Source organism: Mytilus edulis, chromosome 1 (assembly GCF_963676685.1).
Source record: "Mytilus edulis chromosome 1, xbMytEdul2.2, whole genome shotgun sequence".
Taxonomy (NCBI): Eukaryota; Metazoa; Mollusca; class Bivalvia; order Mytilida; family Mytilidae; genus Mytilus; species Mytilus edulis.
This window is the reverse complement of record NC_092344.1, coordinates 72,202,353-72,223,766: the sequence shown is the minus strand read 5'-3', so window position 1 is coordinate 72,223,766 and position 21,414 is coordinate 72,202,353. Positions and strand designations below refer to the sequence as shown.

The window sequence follows — 21,414 nt, the reverse complement described above, 5'->3', positions numbered from 1 at the left end:
GAACTTTTTTAGCAGAGACCAAAAGACACTAAAGTTAGCAACAAGAGGTCAACACTCAGCTTTCAACAATGAGGAAAACCCGTTCCACATAGCAAGCTATAACAGACCTTGATATGACAAATGTGGAACAATTCAAATTTCAAACAGATGGTATACACCAAAAACAAACAACCACTAAATTGTAGACTTTTGGGATAGGTACATCATTTTTTTTTTTTTTTTCAAACTCCAAACTGACCATTCTTTATTCTTATTATTGCTAAGCAGAAAAGCAACAAATACTTTTTCAAAGTCTTTGTTTTGACCAGGCCAGGGATCACCTCAATACATCTCACATTTGAGGCAAACATGCTACCAGAGACCACAAAGGTGGATCACTAGTACTTGAATAACCATTTGATAATTGTTACAAACATTTGAGGGCTACTGAGGAAGACAATAATTATTTATATACTTATGAAACAAAGGAAACTACTGTTTACCTTGAAAACACAACCTAAAAGAGACCAAATAGGATTCAGTCTATCAAATGCTCCAGAAAATTTAATAAATTTAATCTTTCAGGAAAGCTGCAAAAACTCTCAAAATGTGTAAATTGAACGAGACTTTAATTTAAATATAGACATTCTTGAAAGTTTGAAGGTGCAGGAAAGACAACTGTGTTTTTTTTTTAAAACTAAGCAGGTACATGTTAAATACATAAAATACTGTTAAAATATACAAAGATTTGATATAATTAATAAAAAAATGATTTTTTTTCCGACAAAGCAATAAGAACAAAGCAATAACTATTTTATAATTTTATTACCAGTATCATATAACAGCAGCACATTCATAGAGGTACAAATTGAAAATACTATTAACAAAATACTTAACAAATAAAAATAACAACACAAGGTATTTTCATGTTCACGTCACCTTTAAAAAAAATTCAACAAACAAAAAAAAACCACAAAAATTTCTAATCTCTAAATTTTCCCACACAAGCACCTCAGCTAGCATACACCTTATTGCTATTTGTCAACCATTACTGGATATCACACAGGTTCCCATAAAATATTGACGTCATAAATCAAAATATCTGACGCCACAATGGAAAAGTGATTGTGTATGACGTCAAAAGTTCAAGCGGGGATTAGCGATAAGGTGTATTGTCACAAAGGCTATTTTTTGACATTTTGTCTGGGTCATCAAATGATTTTTCTTGAATTGTCTTTATTGGCCTATCTCTCATGTTATACCTATTGACCAACAAAAGGCTCATTAATTCTTATAAATATCAAAATGGATTAAAAACAAAAGTATAATGAAGCTTACATTTAAATATTGTGAATAAAACAAGAAATGATTTTTTTTTAAAGAAATTTACAGCAATATGAAGTCAAGTATACTCAATTCAATAATATCATCCAGCTAATAGTACACAAATATTATAAATTAATTTCATATTTACAATGGTCAATGTAATTTAATCAAAACCTTTTTCATTGTGGTCCATCTCAATTATAATTTGATATGTGCTTTTTGAATCCTTTGTGTCCATATCGTACATAAAGAGCCATTTAAATTGATATGGGTCGATCTACAAGCTCAGATAAAACAAATACTGCAATTGAACCTGTTCAAATGAACATTTTAATGATAGATACCCAAGTTTCAGACAAAAACTCTGACTTTCCTGCATAGAATGATAACGATGATGAACTTATTGGAAGATTGTAAGTGATTTGGGACTAAAGTTGAAATCTTCCTTTTCTAACAGCAGGCGGGTAGCTCGCTATACGCTAACACGCAGTTGCGTGCACATCGATTCGGCATGCCAAAAAAAATTGGCAAAACAAAAATTTATAAATTGAATGTTAAAGGAAACACATATGTTATCACTTTTTTAATTGATGAAATATCTTTAAATAACGTCATTTGGTTTCAAAATAAAAGTTTTATTGGAGATTATGACAAAATAGGACAGTAACTTGTATCTTTTACAAAATTTGAATTTGTAAAACTCAGTCTAAGACATGTAGTCCCCCCCATGTAGTTTTGGAGCACATTTTACAGTTTACAGTTCATCAGTTTGGAATGAGATGTACCAATCGGCATTAGAATTATCAGAACCCTTCAATATCGTTGAAAATATGCAGAGGCGATGTGGTTGACAGCCTCTCATACCCTGCAAACTCGCCAAAACAGTATTGGAAAGTCTCATTATTTTTTGCGCTCATAGACCATATGATAAGGGAACTGGAGAATGGAGTGGCGTTTAGTATTATCAGAAAATCACTTCTTTGCGCTGTACCTGCTTTATCGTGTTGTAGGAAATATAACAAACTGACCTGGAATGTAATTTTGACGAATTCAATTTGGAGGTCGCTCGATGCCAAACACGTACGCTGGTTTATAACATCTCGCGAATGCTGCCATGGAGATCTACCAGTGTACTACGTATTTTGAAAACAATGTACGACCAACAATGAACAACGACAGTTACTAGCATTATTGCATATTCATCGGGATTTCAGTGTGAATATTGACAAAGTAAGAGAGAAGTTTGTTTCTGCCTAGACCCGAAGAGCAGATTTTGTAAAATTTTGAGTAAAATATGTGTTGTTTATGTATTACTCAATTCAGAAGATTTATAAATAGTTTTACATTCATAATTTTTTTATAAGTCTTATCACCTCTTTTAACCGTCCTATGACCGAAATCCCCCCCCCCCCCCCCCCCAAAAAAAAATTCTGCATAAAAGGGTCCCAAAAATAGTTGCTTGCACATCGTTTCATTCTAGCCTACGCCCCTTAAAACACCAACAATCAATCAATCAATTAATCCTTTTCTAACATTACTGCTGCTGTTTAGAAGGTAGAAATTAGTAGGCTGACATAGTCTTTCTTGTAAATGAAGATGACAATAAATAACCCTCATTCTGTAAATCCTGTTATGGACATATATTTCCACTGCAAGGCAATTTCTCAAGATAAATCGAAAGTTTAAAATATTATTTTTACCTTGAGGTCATGATGATATGGGACACACCATCCTATTGTAATTCACCTTGCTTTATGAAAATGTGAGTATACCAGTAGTACTCTCTGACTATCTTTCACAATATGGTTACTATTTTTGTCTTATTGCTTTATATGTATAAAGATTCAATCAAACTCAGTTTGGTAGTAATCTTTTGTAAACTTGTTTTTGTATTTGCTTTAGTTAATGAAAATTTATTTGGATTGTCCATCAACATGTCAAAATCTTGAAAGGATTCAAGCACCAGGAGAATTTAACTATGAATAAAAGCATAATAAACAAAAGGGCAATGTAAAAACTCTCAAAATGTTTTTATCCCACACAAAAAACTGGATCCTGTTTTAAGCCAGATCTGGTGCCCCTGCAGCCACCATCTGTCTAGATAACCACTCTAATCCATCCTTTAGTCCATTACCACTATTAGCATCACAAGCCTGTATATGCCAGCTACGATTACAACATAACTTAAACAGTCCAAACGATTCTGTTACTTCTTCTATTGAAACACATGGCTGTATATCCTACAGGAAAAAAAAATAATCGTGTTAAGGGTCTAGGCCAAACAACAAATATATAGATTTCCTAGCAAAACCAATTAATATTTCTGTTAAGTGTTGTTATTTTTATTTGTTGAATTGATTGTTCGATTGTGATTTGCCTCTCATACAGTGGCAACTATTTCATGCAGGTTCTGGACAAATTATTATTTTTGAAGATCACAATTGAGGTTAAAATGGTTAAAACAACAAACATTTAGGTACATATACATGGAATAATCATACATTGTTATGTAATATAAAGACGTATTTGTAACAGGCAAAAGTACTAGGTTTTCTTTATTAAATGATCTTTTATACTTTAAATCTCTGTAACATACTTCTTAAGTTCTCCATTTGGTATCAGTTTACACTTGATTTAGGAGACCTTAACAGTGATCTGGAAGGTTTTTTTCCCTATGGGCCCAGGGCCCCTCAAAAATAAATTTAATGGGCCATGTTGTCAAATGAGTGGGCCATTTGAATTGACTTCTGTAAAAAAAAATGTATCAGTATATTTTTGTACTTACCTTTATGATTTTAAATAAAATCATGGGTATTGTTCCTGTGATTTTGTAATTTCAATTTCAATGAATATACAATAACTTCTTCCAACCCGAACAATTTTTAAGTTAACCGTTAAATGTATTTACAATGTTTAAACTGGTACTGTTGCCGTGTTCATGTTCATGTTTTTTTTTTTGTACATTAAATTTGGGTCTTGGTCGATACCATACTTATTCCAGACATTCCGTATCAGAGGACATTTCAGGCATTTCCTCTGCACTTCTTGTATTATTATAACTTCATCACGGTGTGGCAAGAATAACAGTATAGAGTACCATTAATTCATAGAACAAAACAAAAAATCACTGAAGTCATGTTTACAAAATGTCAAAACGAGCCAAAGACCAAAAAATGACAAGGACAGTTAAAGGGAAACTTCGCAAAAAAATCAAAAATTGATATTATGTTTATTCTGTATAAAAATGCTCAAATTCATAGGTATTAAAGTTTTATTCTGCTAGATAAGAGATCACCATCGATTTTAAATTTAGAGTATCAATTCTCTCCGGTCGGCCATTTTGTCACCTTGTCCGATTTGCAGTCGCGATATGTCTAAGGACCAGAACTACAGTAACCCGATGTAGTCGTAATTGCGTGTCGATATCTCGTCAATCGTACGGTTGTTTTATCCGACTAGTTAACTTGATACGGAAAATTTTCTTTTTTTTTTTAATAACCATGATCTGTTATTTTAAGACTGATAATATAGGAATTAGTGAAAAAGTCAAAATTTCAAATCATAAATAAGTCTTCCGTGAAACTTGAATTGTTTTCGGCAATCTAATTAGTTCATAATTCTTTTATGTAATAAACTTTATTCAAATAAATTAGGATCTTCGCTCCACTGATCACCTGCATGGCTAAAGGTATTACTCCCAAAGGTATTGTAGGGGGTGTGAGGTGACACGTCCAGGTATTCAAGCGATTTCCTGTCGAGTTTGCAAATTCATGCATCGTTTCACTTCTTAGTGTATTGATAAGTGTACACGGCCGATAACTTATAACTTTCCATTTTGAACTATTAGGTGTATAATATACATCTCTATCTTGCGTGTCCGAAAGTGATATAATATATAGTCATTACTAAACATATACGCTTGTTTATGAATAACATTTCTGGTTAAAAGAAAATTATTTATAAAAATATAAATAATACCAAAAAAAACAACAGATCTGATGAAATAAAAAAAAAAAAATCCAAGAGTAAATTTGGTAAAATGTAATATATACTCGTTGTCAATGGTGAAGGACAGATTGGAACATACCAGAAATATATTGATTTAAAAAAAGGTACGCACTTGTCGACCATTCGTATATACGCCTGGATTATAAGTTACGGAACTATAGCGCAAATTAAAATATATACATTTATACATAGAACATATAAGAATAATATATTTTGCGTAAATTGGGGTAAAAGTTTTGTAAAATGAAAAGTCCACGTATGCCAACAGTAAGTAATCATCAAATGTCGATAGATTATTGTATACCAAACAAAGAAGGAGAAGAAGAAGAGATTTAAACACACAGGTCGATATATAACTTTATTTGGCTCGTCGAAGTTATGGACATTTATAATTCAATTAGATTGTTCTCGAAAAAAGGACGAAATTCGTCTTCGTCACAATTGTTCCAAAATGCATGTAATATATACGCCACTGGAAGTACACTTATACCGAGGGATGTGAATATTTTCCGGGAAAACTATAGAGTATCAAAGTTTCAAATCAATTTCGGGATTTATTTTCTCTCTAGATATTCAATGACAGCAATTTAAAGAAACTGCTTGTCCGCTTTAGTGGTATTCTTGCCAGTTGAAACAGACTTATAATTACATTAAAAAATAGGGAAGGATGACATTCGTTGTCTTTTTTTATACATCGTTGGTCAAATAGCTAAAGTATTTTATCGGACCACAGATAAATTATCACGTTGTGATTGGGTAAACGCCGTCACGTGGTGACCCCCTATGAGACTGTAGGGGGTTAGTAAGTTTCATAGGGGGTTCATGACGCGTTAATGGTGACGTCATCTATTGCTGTTGTTGTGTTTCATTGTTTATTTTTCAGAAAAAATCCAGCGTCCGATAAATTCGTTATACGGTTAACTACTGACCCCCTACGGATCCATAGAGGGTGAATAAAATTCATAGGGGATTCGGCCTCCGGCCTCACCCCCTATGGATTTTACTAACCCTCTATGGATCCGTATGGGGTCAGTAGCGAACCATATAACTTATAATATATAGTGGTAAACGGACAGAAAGTCACAGGACAAAAAGTCACAGGACATAAAGTCACAAATTTGATAGGACAAAAAGTCACAGGACAAAAAGTCACAAAGATTTTTTTGACAATTGTTTGAATATATAAGAGAAATATCTAGAAATATTTACTTTTTAATACATATATTCCTATCAAAGTTAATGATATTTATCATTTTACTTGAATAATGAAGATTTATTTAATTTTAAACATGCAAAGGACATATTTCTTGGCACCATAAAGCCATTTAAGTACCAATCTACTTTGACATTTTGTTTTCTTAACAATAATTTTAATCATCTTTGATATTTTTTTGATAAATTTTGCTTACAAAGTTGGTAATATACAATACTAAAAGAAAAATACAAAAATGTTTTTGTAAAAATGAGCATTTTTTATTCCAAGAAAATAATCAGAAAAAATGAATTGTGACTTTTTGTCCTGTGACTTTTTGTCCGTGACTTTTTGTCTGTGACTTTTTGTCCTGTGACTTTCTGTCCTACATTCATATATAGTTACGGTGTGAGACGAAGAGTATTTTAAGAAGGACATATTCCCGATTATGTATAAATTTTGTTGATGTTTTTCACACTTGAAAATCATATCTGTTCGTAATTTGTCGATTCCATTCCAATTAGATCCTTTAATTTCCTGTCAATTTTTTTAAACATTTTTCTTTTTAAATATCTGAAGTCTTCATGTGTTGTCAGATTTTAAAATATTTTGATGAGCACATTAATTTCTAAATAGGTTATTAAAGATCACTTTGGATGGACTAAAATATATAATTGCAATTGTTAATGATCTGTTTGAAATATTTAAGGCTGCCGATCCTTATTTGAAATAGTACAATTTTTAGTTCATAAACTCGTGTTTAGAAGGCTATTTTTATTTATAAATTCTTCAATTAAAATAATTCAGTGTTTTATCGTTACTAAAGTAATCAAAAGTCATAATTCATTAAAAAGTGATCTTATGCAAAATATAAAAATATACAACAGCTATCCAGTAATTGTGCGATCTTATTATTCCCGTTAATTAATTTTAATTTTTTTTTTTACATTCATGTGTCTGAAATTTTGTCGGAGTCCCGTTTACAATTATGTTGTTCCCACCTGAATGCCAGTGAACCGTGACGCCTAGATTTCACTGAATGAGGATCAAAGGATTAGAATTACATAATGCTAATCTTTTAATTACCTTGAGTTAACCTACGCATTCAACATTCTTTAGGTGTCACAAAACAATACACATTTTATTTCCACCGTACAAGCAAGTGAAAATGTTTGCTGTAATGAAGCAAAAACGTCAGAATACAAACATGTATTTTTAATACACTATTGATCATGTCAATTTCATATGTTTGTTTAAAGTATTTGTACAAAACAAATCATAAAAATGTTCTATGTATGAATTAATTTTATTATTAAAATTCGTTTTAAATATCCACACGATCTAATTTTAAAAGTTGCATGGCTATCACTTATTTTTCGTTGGTTAATAGCTACACCAAAAGTCGTCGATGCGCTTTAAATCGCGTAATTAGATTGTTAACGAACAAGACTTAAATGAGATATTTTCACTCCCGGCATGCATCAAAGACTTAAACTACGTCACATAAGTCAGGAAGCTTCAAGAAATAAAATTAATAATTCCCAATTTTCTTCTTTATTAGATTTCATATCAAAATAAAACTTGGTGAATATGTTTTTTATGGTATTATGAACATAATAAGATGAAAAGTAAAAAATCGCGAATTATCCCTTTAAGCGTCTTTTTTGGAGACAAAAACTATATTCCTAAAAAGTCTTTGGGGTTCTTCAATCGAAATAATAGAAAGCTAAACTAAATGAGATTATTATTAGAGTTAAATCTCGTCTGTACTAGCCAAATTTCACAAATTAAAAGTTGTTTATGAAAAAAACATATCATGAATGATGGTTAAATACGTTTTTCGGGTTATCAGTTAGATCACATGGTTCTATTATTACAATAGGAAAACACCCGAGACGTTAAACCGCATGGTTCTATTATCATAGGGAAACACTTGAGACGTCCCAAAAATATATAGGTGCTCCTATAATTGGAGGAACATTACACAGTTGTGTACACACACATTGCGACACGGAACTGTATCGGAAATCCATTTGACGATTTCTTAGCGTTTCGAAACGAAGCGAAAAATATTGTGCGCCACGTGGGCGCTTACATTTGTCACTGTATGCGCCATTTCTTGTCAATATGCGCTATAGGCGCAGGGCGCACGACTTTCCCGATCACTGCCTTAATTTTCAGTTGTTTCTTTTTACTCTTTATACTTGGTATATACACCTCATCGCTAATCCCGGCTGACCCGGCCGCTTGAACTTTTGACGCATACAACAATCACTTTTCCATTGTAGCGTCAGATATTTTGTTTTGTGACGTCAAAATTTTACGGGAACCTGTGTGATATCCAGTAATGGCAGACAAATAGCGATAAGGTGTATTGTTTTCAGCACATCTAAATAACAACTTTTCATTTTGAACTGTCTACTATATATCCTATATAGCGTAGGTTCTACATATAATTGTAGAAATTATTTATTACCTGTTTATTGACAAAAATAAGCAATGATGCTTCTCTCAATTCTTTTTCCTGTACTAATTTGGCAAGTTCATTTTGGGCTTCTGCTAGTCTGTCTTTATTATTACTGTCTATCACATATATTACAGCTGAAATTAAACAATCGTAATACAATATTATCTTCACTTAAAACTTGCTTAGTATATCTTATATCACTAATTTATGTATAATTTATACAAACATGCAAAATTCGAAAGCCAGATTATTTTGTTACTGATTAATTCTACTATAATAAGTTCACAGTTCAGTTTGTAGTCAGGTAATGCACTACACTATTTGAAGGAAAGCCTTATTGATTGTTTCTAAAATTATTTGATAACACTAAAAAAATTTCTTTAATAAAGAAGATCTGTGAGTATAAAAGAGGACTGTTGAGATCAATATTTAGAGAAGAACTTATCATGTTGTAAATAGCAAGATCTGAAGCATACTTCTGAAGACTTTGCAGCAATGTCTTGATGAAGAAATACAATCAAAAAGCTTTTCTTGTGATATAAAATTATTTCTCAGTATATTGAAGGAAAGTTAAACTAAAGTGGTCCTAAATGGAGATGTGATGTTGAATATTATAAAGAATATTTACAAATCAATTTTCCCATAAAAAAATTCAGAAACTGAAACTTATGATAGTTGTCAGATAGCAATAAAAGAAAAAACATGACCTTCCAATCAGTGCTTTTTCTTGGAAATATTTGATGTCACAAAGTATATATTTTCATGTAACAATGACCAATGACACATTTTCCCCCAAATGACCCCAGGTTAAATCGGTCAGTTAATTCATTTAAAGGAAATCGGAAAATTGTTGGTTACTGGATCAAAATAAATATCAACAGTAAAGATTTTAAAGCTTTCTTGTCTGAGTTATCTCCCATTCAATATATTTTATTCTTTGGATATTTTACATAAAAGATCTGTTATTATTAGCATTTTAATAGAAGATTAAAAGTGCTTTTAATGCATTTCAAATTTGACTAGAAAAACTGTGAAAAGAGCCATCAAATTCTTATCTATCTCTAAAATCTATAAAGATATGGCTATGTACTTGTTTTGATGAGGATCACCCAACATTTAGGATAAAGTAAAAGGTGTATTATGCCATGGATTATTTAAATGATTCTAAAAGCGTCACTGAAATCTAATGACGGGTATTAGAAGAAATGAGTATCTCATATATGCAGATAGAGGAACCAACTTAAAACTGGATTAACAGACATAATGATTGTTATAAACATCCACTTCACTATGTGGTAGTTGACAAAAGTTTCAGATTTTCAAAGTATTTATTAATCAGTTTTTTTATTCCTTCCTGATAATAGTTTTCATAAGCACTATAAATAGTGTTTTTATAAAAGAAACAATGGTATATGTTGGTTTTATTACCTTGAGTATTGAAGTAATAGTGCTTCCACAATGGCCTTATCTTATGCTGTCCTCCTACATCCCAAATCGTAAACTTCAAATTCTTATATTCTATTGTTTCTACATTAAAACCTAGAAGCAAAAAAAATATGCCTTCATTAGAGCTGAAAGTTCTATAAAAGTGTGTAACAAGAATAAGCATTTTGTAAGCATGATAGAATATACTGAAACTCAAAATTAATTACAATCTGTTATAAACAACTGCAAGAAACTGAAGCTTGTCTTAACCTCTTCGAACACAATATGTATGCAATTCTGTGTAAATAATGATATGGATACCAGTAAAACATTCTATCAATTCAGATAAGCTAAAAATGTTTTCCTTTAAATTATAGTGATGTAATATGCATGACAAATCATATCTAAACACAATTTATTACATTGTGTGCTGTTATCTCTCTTATGATTGATTGATTGTTGGTAGCTTAATGTCCAGTGGCAATCTCTCTTATGAAATATAGACTAAAATTTCATCATTTATCAGGCATATGCACAGCATATTTCAAGCATTTTTAATTCATGTTTAAGATATAATTTCTCATGCTTTACTATTGGTACTTCAAACATCTTTTTTAAGTCATTCACACATAATAAGTTATTGCCAAGCACTTGTTCCTACAAACTATCAGCCAAGCACTTGTTCCTACAAACTATCAGCCAAGCACTTGTTCCTAAAAACTATCAGCCAAGCACTTGTTCCTACAAACTATCAGCCAAGCACTTGTTCCTACAAACTATCAGCCAAGCACTTGTTCCTACAAACTATCAGCCAAGCACTTGTTCCTACAAACTATCAGCCAAACACTTGTTCCTACAAACTATCAGCCAAGCACTTGTTCCTACAAACTATCAGCCAAGCACTTGTTCCTACAAACTATCACCCAAACACTTGTTCCTACAAACTATCAGCCAAGCACTTGTTCCTACAAACTGTCAGCCAAGCACTTGTTCCTAAAAACTATCAGCCAAGCACTTGTTCCTACAAACTATCAGCTAAGCACTTGTTCCTACAAACTATCAGCCAAGCACGTTCCTACAAACTATCAGCCAAGCACTTGTTCCTACAAACTATCAGCCAAACACTTGTTCCTACAAACTATCAGCCAAGCACTTGTTCCTACAAACTATCAGCCAAACACTTGTTCCTACAAACTATCAGCCAAGCACTTGTTCCTACAAACTATCAGCCAAGCACTTGTTCCTACAAACTATCAGCCAAACACTTGTTCCTACAAACTATCAGCCAAACACTTGTTCCTACAAACTATCAGCCAAACACTTGTTCCTACAAACTATCAGCCAAGCACTTGTTCCTACAAACTATCAGCCAAGCACTTGTTCCTAAAAACTATCAGCCAAGCACTTGTTCCTACAAACTATCAGCCAAGCACTTGTTCCTACAAACTATCAGCCAAACACTTGTTCCTACAAACTATCAGCCAAACACTTGTTCCTACTAACTATCAGCCAAGCAGTTGTTCCTACAAACTATCAGCCATCTTGTTCCTACTAACTATCAGCCAAGCACTTGTTCCTACAAACTATCATTTATTATTATCTTATTCTGCATATTCTTAAACATCAAATTTGAAGACAAAAATCTGTATGCAGTGCTCATAATAATTGACAGTTCATATTGCTTATGTACTTGATATAGAATCTTTTAATGGGGAACTGTCAAAAAATATTCCTTACCTATTGTTGGAATAGTTTGTATAAATTCATTTTGTTTTAATTTAAATAAGATACTAGTTTTTCCAGCATGATCTAAACCAAGGGTCACAACCCTCATCTCTATCTTTGGACCAATATGAACACGATTATCCTGAAAAAGAATAAGAATAAATGTAAAAAATATTTGTTATATGACATGACCCTTTTGTTTTGCATACAAATGTGTATTAAATTTTGTCTATTAGTAATTCATATTGTTACATGTATGAACATTTTTTTTTTTAAATTACTAAATTTATGTCATTTACCTTTAAAGTATTACAAAATGATTTCATTTCAGCATTTCCGTTACAAAATTGCATATATTTATCAAGTTTGGCACAAACTATATATGTGTACATTGTCGAAGGCCGTACAGTGACCTATAATCAATGTGGAAAATTGTTTCATTGCCAGTTATACCTCATTTTCTTATTTTTTTTGTGAAAATAAATTGAGCAACATTTAAGCTCTGCTGATCCTGCTTCTGCCAAAACAATCTTCAAATTGACCTTAAGCCTTCCATAGAGAAGAATTTCAAGAATTCAAAGATGGTAATTCCATATGCATGCACAATGTTAAAATTTCTATTATATGTATTTCTTTCCAAGGATCAGGATGTCAAATCAGGAATGTGACAAAAAAATTCAAATACAATGTACATGTGTCCTGCTTATTTTGCTGTTTTTGTTTGTTAAAACTGCCAATCAATTTACCGGTATATATTTCTATTTTTTTTTTTTGGGGGGGGATTAGATTTTCTATTTGTACACCATTTAAACTATAAAGCAAACACTTTCAGCATAACAGCAAAACATGGAATGGACAAAGCTGGTTCAATTAATAGAACATATAAAACACTGACCTTTGTAAATGTTATTGGTATAGCAGGATCTAATGGTAATTGTTCTGGAACATCAGAAAACTGTTGTTGTTGTTTCTGTATTGTCTCCAATAAAGTCTTCACATCTTGTTTAGCTAACAGAATCTTAGCTGCATCCTGAAACAATTAAATTTTTCATTTCAAATTATACTTTTCAAAAGTGATTTAAAATTTTTAAAAAACAAGTGTTGAGTTTAATATCATTTATGATATCAGATTATTTGTAAAAGATGGGAGGTAACTCTCTTTATCCTTTTTTTTGTCTGTTTCAGTAAATTACATTTTACAAGATTTTTTTCATTTCTTTTCCAATGAAATAGGCTTTAATACCTTTTACCTATATTTAGATGAAGTAATAAATTAAAAGTATTGCCAATAAATCAATATATGTAAAAATTACAGAATTAAAAATATTTTCCTGTAAAAACCATCCTTCAGAGGCAAAAATACAAATCAGGAGATTGTCTGGTTATAAGGGAAAAAATGAGAATAAATATAAGGGATATTAAAGTTTGAATGATAAATTTTGAAGTAAGAACTTATAACATTTATTTCCACATTCATTTTGTCAGAAATGTTAAAACATGCGACCTACTGTATATGTTTGAAGATTAATACTCAAGTTCTACTTTTCATATATTTATAATGATTTTTTTTTACTAATTTGAACATATATAATATATATTACTTGTTGTAACGTGATTTCACACTGGTGGCACACAGCAGATATTTGGGACAGTAAGATAGCCATATCCTCCTGTTGTTGTCGTAGCATACAAAGTTTCTCCCGAATGTGTGTGTCAACAGTTGTCAAGGCAGCAACTTCCTGTCTGTTTAAAGTTTCTCGTAAATCATAAAAATACTGTTTGATTTTTGCCCTTGACTGTTCTGCAGTACCTGGAACCTAAAATTATAGGTGAGAAAAGGTAAAATGTTATCTTTATAGAAAGTTATTTTTAACATTTGACATTAAATACAATTATTTGAACAAGTATAGAGATTTCTATGCACATTCATTCATAAGTGAGCTTTCTATAATAGTGATCCCTGCTTTCCATTCATGTGACATCTTGAATTTTGTTCAAGTTGTTGAAACATTGACCACAGGTTTTCATAGTGTGTTTTACTTTTACGACATATGGTCTAGATTGGCAATTGGGGAGGATTGAGCACTTGTAAAATAGTGTAAATAATTCATTCGTTCTGTGAGTCAGTAGGACAAACAGCTAGCTATTTAACTTTGAAAATACTACCTACTGTTATATAGCATTATGAAGAAGGTAGTAAATATACAATGCACTGACTAGATCTGTCTTTAAAATATAATATATACCTACCCTTTGTGTAGAAGAAACCCCATCAGGACTCTGTAATAATTGTACACCACCCTCTATCTGTTGTATAGTCACACCCAATTTTCTTGCTGAATCAGCAACTTCTTCACCAAAGGATTTGATTTGCTGTACAGCATTTGTTATAGATGTTCTTACATTCTCTGCTTCAGAGTCCAATAGAGAATGCTACAAATTAAAAGTTTAATGAGACTTGAAGTTGCAAACAGTATCTCATCTGGTACGTTTTTGTCTGTAGAATTATAGAAGTTTTGCAAGTGGTAAAGAAATATGTTACAGTCAATTAACAATGCATTTTGTTTGAATATAAGTAAAAACAAAATTGATTTTCCCGATAAGATGAAAAAATATTATGTCTAATAACTGCTCAAATAAAGAACAAAAAAGGCTTTTCCTTTTTTTTTTTACGGTTAGTACAAAGAAGAAAGGACTTCAAGATCTGATGCATAACAAATATCAACTAGAATTCCCTCTCCTCTCTTGATGAGTGTTTGGTGAGCCTCACAGTTCAGCCTGGTTTTACATTTAACAATAAATTATTATTATAAAAGACATTTTATGGTTATTTTGCTTAATATTTAAAATACAGTATAAGTTTTATTACCCTATGTTTAACATGTCTACCATAATCTTTACATATATAACACATCAAAGGATTATTTTTGCAATCTTCTTCTAAACAAGCAAATTCTACTAGATGCATGGGATGATAAGGACATTTTGGATTCTCTTTTGGTTTTTCAGATAATGGAACTCTTTTGTGTCTTGCTAATGTTCTTGTGGAATGTGTCAGTTCTGCACACTCTACACATAAGTGTGTACTACAAGTCATACAATATAACACAGCTGTGTGAAGTTCATTCTCGTCACATGGAATATCCAACTGTAATAAGAAATCATTTTAATATAATTACATTAGATGTATGTTTCATTATAATATTTTATTCTGATTGGCTAACTGCACATCACGTGTTATTCCGTAAGCAGTTGCATTGCTCAATACAACTTTTCACTCATGATAACACGTGCTCCAACAATAAAGTGCACAGGTGAATTAAATAATAAAATTTATTAAATTCGTGTTTTCATGATCATAGCTAAAAAATGTAATTATAAGTATTAAATGCTTCTTTTTGTAACTTTATAGGGTTGTAAAAGCGTTGACCGTGCATACATTTTTATGTACAAAATGTACTTTGGTCAACGCTTTTACACCCCAATAAATTTACAAAAAGAAGCATTCAATTCTTAAATAAATACTTAAAATCTACTTTTGTTTTTTTTATGTTTTGTTTTGCATCAAAAAATTAACTGGTGCTTTTTTCATACAAGCATCTTTTTAATTAAACTATATCAATAAAAGCATAAATATTATTTTTATGTACATGTACAAAGGGAGATAATTCAGAAATATTATTCACAAGTTGAGCTATCAATGAATGTATTGAAAAACCTTAAAAGAATACAGAATCCATTAAACAGGTATAAATGATTAAAAGCAAAAGCATGTGTTCTTGCAAAATATTTATATGTATTTCTATTATTATTAATATAACTATCTCCTAAGATTTTTTTTTAAAATATGATAAATTTAATGAACAATATATTAATTACATCCTATTTACTTAGCATCAATGAATCATTTTACTTATAAATGTTAGTTGTATAGAAGTATGCTTGATTTTTCTGCATAATTATCATTATAAACTCAAACACATCAGTTTTGTATACTACCTCCTTTTCCTTATCTAAATTTTGTTGTGCAAATAGATTAATATTTGATGCATTTTGAGTTGTAAACTGTAATTTCTCTAGTAGTTCAAGCAATGCAAAATTTTTCTTCAATCCCCATACTCCAGAATCACCAATTTCTGTGGGCTGTCTGTCAAATGGACACAGGATAGAAGTACCATGAACTTGTAATCTGGTCAGACACTGATGACAAACAGTATGGCCACACATCAACAACCGTGGAACCTTGTCTCCTTGGAAACGGAACACATCATCACAAACTCGACATTCAAGTATTGTCTGAAAATAAAACCATATGCATGCAACATTAAAACTATATCAAAATGTATACTATCAAACCTACAAAGTATGATTCAAATTAATATTTCGAAGATCAAATCTATACAGTGGTAAGTTGGCTGATTGGTTTGGTTTGCAAGTTTGAGGAGGGATAGGACCTTTATCGGGACTCCGGGATCAGGAGTCGATTTCACAAAAAAACTTACGACTAAGATTGATCTTAAGTCATGAACAAATCAGTATACTTACGATAAATCTTAATCGTAAGTTTTTTTGTGAAATCGACTCCTGGTGTTTTTAAGCTCGGGATTTCAGGATTGACCCTTTCGGGATCTGGGAATTCTTTTTTTCGGATTACGGGACGTCAGGATTTGCTTAATTTAAATTCGAGATTTCGTGTTTTTAAGCCCGAGATTTCAGGATCAGGACCCATCCTATCCCCCCTCAAGTTTGTTTGTACCTGTAGAAAACTTATTTCAAACAGAATAGCACATCCTAATTTTTACATGAATGGTGTTTATCGAGCCCATAAATTTATATATGATCAGAGTAAACATATCAATCCCCTTAAATAAACTTATGCCAATCATACCACACCTTCTTTTCAATAATTATTCTAGAAGGTTACCAATTAAACACTTTAAATAGATCTAAGAATATTGTCTTTTATTTGTATAACTATTGATTTTGTTTTAAGTTAATTAAAATCATACTGATAATTGCTTACAGTAATGTACATCTACTTCGTTTATACTTCGTTGGATAGTTGTCTCATTTGCAGTCATACCACACCTCATTATTTTTATATAGCTGCAGACTAAACAGTCCCTTTCCAGTAATTTCTTAACATGAACATTTTGGTTAGATCCATCATTATAAAATTGAGATTTTCGCAAATCTTGTTGGAATGGTGCATCAACTGTTTTCATGTATTTCAATATTTATGATGTAAACCCTGACAGCCAGACAAATAACATGTATGAATACCTAACATTCAATCTCTAGACCAAGTATGTTCTTGGTTGGATGAAATAATTATCACTTCATAAATATGTAAAATCTGTAATAAGTAAAAGTTAGTAGCATACATGTCCAAACAATCCTCCTAAATAACTCATGCGATGTGCAGAATTGTGTTCTTGGGTAACTTGTTGAATATTTTTCAACATTATTGTTCTTGGATTAGTTTCGGTATTGCAGTAATATTTGTCCTATAATTTTAGAGTGTAAATTTATATTCACAATGGTAGCCGCAGAGAATGCATCTTATCGTTGTTTTTCTCCAATTATACAACATAACAGATGTTTCTGTTAAATATTGATATAACCAGAAAAAAATACATGTACATGTATGTTTCACCACATGATGTCTAAATATCAATACATTTTAGATGCACATTTGAGACTCAAAGTGCAAATAAACCTTAGGCTTTCTAGGAAATGTTACATACATGTAGATAGTCAAGTAGTGTGATAAGGTCTTCTATGCTTTTGGCAGTTGCATGGATCAGACAGAATTCCACTAAAGATTTCATAATCTGAATACATGTATACGTTAATGTATAATTCTAAATTAAAATGGTTTTATTTCACCAATTGCAATGTTTTGTACTTCTGTTTAAGTCTTTACTTTTTAAAACTTTAAGGGTTAAACTTACATCTGCTACATTTAAAATTCATTTCAAGAAAATATATTTCAGGTATAAGATAGTTTACTTCAATAAGATATTGAAAAGGTTACACACCTTTTTCATTTGAATGCTTTTGCATTGTGTTTTATTGTCAAATTTAAGAGGAACTTAAAAAAAAATACTGATATCATGTGCATGCTGTTTAAAAATATTGACATTAAACTTTTTATTTTTCTTAAACATGTTAAATGCAATTTTAATCAAGTCTTATTGAAGTTACAATTATTTCCAAAACACTCAGAGTATTTTAATAAACAGAAGAAAATACTTTGATTTGTCTGAAGTTTCTTTGACAAAATCTATGACCTGAGTCTCCATTTTCAATGCACACACTTTACTTCTTTAAAAAGAAATTGTTCATGTCTTTGAATTTCTTTGATCAAATTGGAAAATTAAAGAATTTTAGCAAGTGACTGTTTAAACACCTGGGGGCCTAGATATATCTTTTTGCAGTCAGGTAAAGCAATAAGACAGATGGGAATCAGGGGCGGATTCAGCCATTTTAAAAAGGGGGGTTCCCAACACAGGACAAAAGGGGGGGGGGGGGGTTCCAACTATATGTTTCCATTCAAATGAATTGATCTGCCAAAAAAAGGGGGGTTCCAACCCCGGAACCCCCTGGATCCGCCAATGGGAATGGATGTGACTTCTTTGCCTCTGTTGCCCACAAGACTTGTATCTCAACATATATATATCAGTACAATGGTACAGATGCAGGCTGGGGTTTGGAAAACAACCCTATACATACATGTATATTGACTCATGTTAAAGGGCTAATCCCTACACATTCATATATGTTTCATTATAAATAAAGTCACAAGTTATTTTTTTAATAAAACTGAAAATACTCCTTGTTCAAATCTAACAACTTAAATAATGGCAAAACAGATAAGACTATCTGAAAAGCGTATTTAAAACAATTAGATCATAACTTACAAGCAATAGGTAAACTATTTCGTACTGGATGTTGAAAGGTCAATTTATTTACAATCTATTCTTTTAAATTTCATCAATTTACATTTAATCAATTAAGTAAAATACAAAAAAAATAGATTAATCTTAAATATAAAATGTACGTACATGAACATAATTTGATGAAAATTTAAAAAGGTAGTGTAAATAAGGGTTGTAAGCAAAAAATGTTAGAACTGCGCTGTTTGAACTAGTAAAACATTAATTTCGAGTGTTTTCCTGAAGAAATAATGTCAAAAGAGCTTCTTCAACTCAATCATGTGTCAATTGTGCTTTGTTAATGTATACTGATTTTACATACATTGTATCTGTCTCTGGTCCATATTTTATCATTGTCAAAACATCACGTAGGTAATGTACATGTATTAGAAAACTGTTTTTTTTTTTAAATAGAAAGCAAAATTGTTGACAGCGTAATTTTCTACAAATAATTAATCTAAGGCAGATATCAATACACCTACATTGTATGTCAATGTATGTGGCACACTTCGAATGATGCACTGTCCATGGAACAGTTCATGTCAGAATATCAAATTTATATATTTTTTGCAAGCCCTGGAATATACAAAAATTGATAAGTTAGACCCCCAACTCACAACGTCATTCTCCTGCTTGTTGGTGAAACAAAGAAAAACGTGTTTCTATCATTTAAAATTGACAAACACAATCAGAGAAATCGATAATCAGATTTTTTTTATCATGTATTTAGAAATATTGTAAAACCCCAGTTGCTCGACACAATATATTTTCCTTTTGAACTTTTTGGCTTCGCTCAATTGACAAAAAGCTTCATATTGCAAATTGCAGCTATGCAGATCCATATAATCGGTACAGATACATGTACCTGACACTGTCTGAAGAAGAGATTTCCCGTAAATTTTATTTGTACATGGTATATCTTATAACCAAAAGCATTGCTGAATTATACCAGCAGTCAGAACTTTTTCCTTGTTAAGATTTTACCAGTGTCTAATCTTATATAGTGCCTTAATCTTAATATTTGGGATGGAAAGTACATGTATGTGAAACAATAACAAACTTTTATTGTCCTCATTTTGGTCAGTCTAAAATCTATGCATTCAAATAATCAACTGGATCTGCTGATATTGATATCTGAATTATGAACAAATGAAGGTCAATGAATCTTTGATGCTTAAAACATACCCTGTCTGTTGTTTCCTGGTTGTTCATTTCCAATTATTACAGTCTGTGGTCTCTTGTTTTTATTCCCCAACCATTTGTCCCAAGATAGAAACTAAATTAAATGCTGCATTTTCCGGGTACTATTATTTTTTTTCGATCATTTTGAAAATATCTTTACAAACCAATCTAGTTGTGCTGTTTGTCATTTAAATAAGGACTTTTATTTGTATGTAAAAAAACGACTTGAATGTGATAAATGGAGAAGCTCCCGCATATACATTTCACAGCTTCCCTAACTTAGCTTTCTCTATACCGGAAGTAGCTGAAGAAGATGGAAGGGGCAAGAGAGAAAGAACACCTTTTGGCGTTAAAAGGTAATTTTTACTGATTATTTTATTACTTAAGTGTTTAAATATTGAAGTAAAATACAAACATTTAATTAAATTAGTAGACAGTAGTGTTTCTAGACAGTGATATTCCTAGTAATTGGATATGTGACAGTGTATCGTCTGCTTGAGTTGAATAATTTTCCTCTGCTAATGATTTTTACTCAACGACAATAGAGACTAGGGTGTAAAAAAACAGTTACCATTATTCAGACAAATGTAGCCAAATGTAGAATAACTTTATTTGGAGCAAACTCTGAAGATAGATGTAGATGTAAAGATGATAAACTAATTGACTATCAACTGATCAAGGTTATTAATAAATTCACCACAGACAGTCTATACCTGGGACTATACACCTTATCACTATTTGTACGCCATTACTGGACATCACACAGGTTCCCGTAAAATTTTGATGTCAGGCAAAATATCTGACGCCACAATGAAAAAGGGATTGTTGTATGACGTCAATAGTTTCGAGCGGGACCGATTCTGGGGTCAGCCGGGACTAGCAATAAGGTGTATTATACTAACAGGACTGGAAACTGATTGATCCGTTGAGATTTCATTGCTCCGATAGTAAATTATTGATTCACAGCTGTCAGATCGTGTACATGTAAACAATAGAATTCGGCAAACAAGCCAGCATATTTAGAAAAACTTAAAATTGGTGGCTTTGAAATAAAGAATAATTATTAAATTAAATAGTTTAAAGGCAAAATAGATATTGTTTACAAAAAAATACTAATAAGTAGTCAATATATTAGTGTTGAAAATAAACCAGATATAGTCTAAAAGCCAGCA

The 21,414-nt window shown here is 31.4% G+C and overlaps 2 protein-coding genes across 5 annotated transcripts in view; one reads left to right on the top strand and one right to left on the bottom strand.

The window, feature by feature from the left end:
- Positions 1 to 785: 785 nt before the first annotated feature.
- Positions 786 to 20,347, bottom strand: LOC139489324 (E3 ubiquitin-protein ligase TRIM23-like). Of its 3 annotated transcripts, XR_011656182.1 has the most exons (11): positions 20,246 to 20,347; positions 16,122 to 16,418; positions 14,992 to 15,270; positions 14,373 to 14,555; positions 13,724 to 13,939; positions 13,018 to 13,152; positions 12,135 to 12,264; positions 10,401 to 10,511; positions 8,982 to 9,106; positions 2,791 to 3,545; positions 786 to 2,735 (listed from the first exon to the last, which is right to left on the bottom strand). XR_011656182.1 is itself a non-coding variant. In XM_071275636.1 (10 exons), exons 1-10 carry the CDS (start codon positions 20,270 to 20,272, stop codon positions 3,366 to 3,368), a joined length of 1,683 nt encoding a protein of 560 aa, XP_071131737.1. In that variant the 5' UTR covers positions 20,273 to 20,347; the 3' UTR covers positions 786 to 3,365. The 3 variants fall into 3 exon arrangements, 2 of the variants coding, with proteins under 2 accessions (XP_071131737.1, XP_071131728.1); XM_071275636.1 differs by having other exon boundaries at positions 786 to 3,545; XM_071275627.1 differs by lacking the exon at positions 20,246 to 20,347 and adding an exon at positions 17,507 to 17,738 and having other exon boundaries at positions 786 to 3,545.
- Positions 20,348 to 20,469: 122 nt separating this feature from the next.
- LOC139489543 (trafficking protein particle complex subunit 13-like) overlaps positions 20,470 to 21,414 on the top strand; it is an 84,933-nt gene continuing 83,988 nt past the window's right edge. For both annotated transcript variants that reach the window (XM_071276083.1, XM_071276074.1), the window contains exon 1: positions 20,470 to 20,598. In XM_071276083.1, coding sequence (XP_071132184.1) covers positions 20,556 to 20,598 — 43 coding nt within the window. In that variant the 5' untranslated portion in view covers positions 20,470 to 20,555. The remainder of the gene's footprint in view (positions 20,599 to 21,414) is intronic.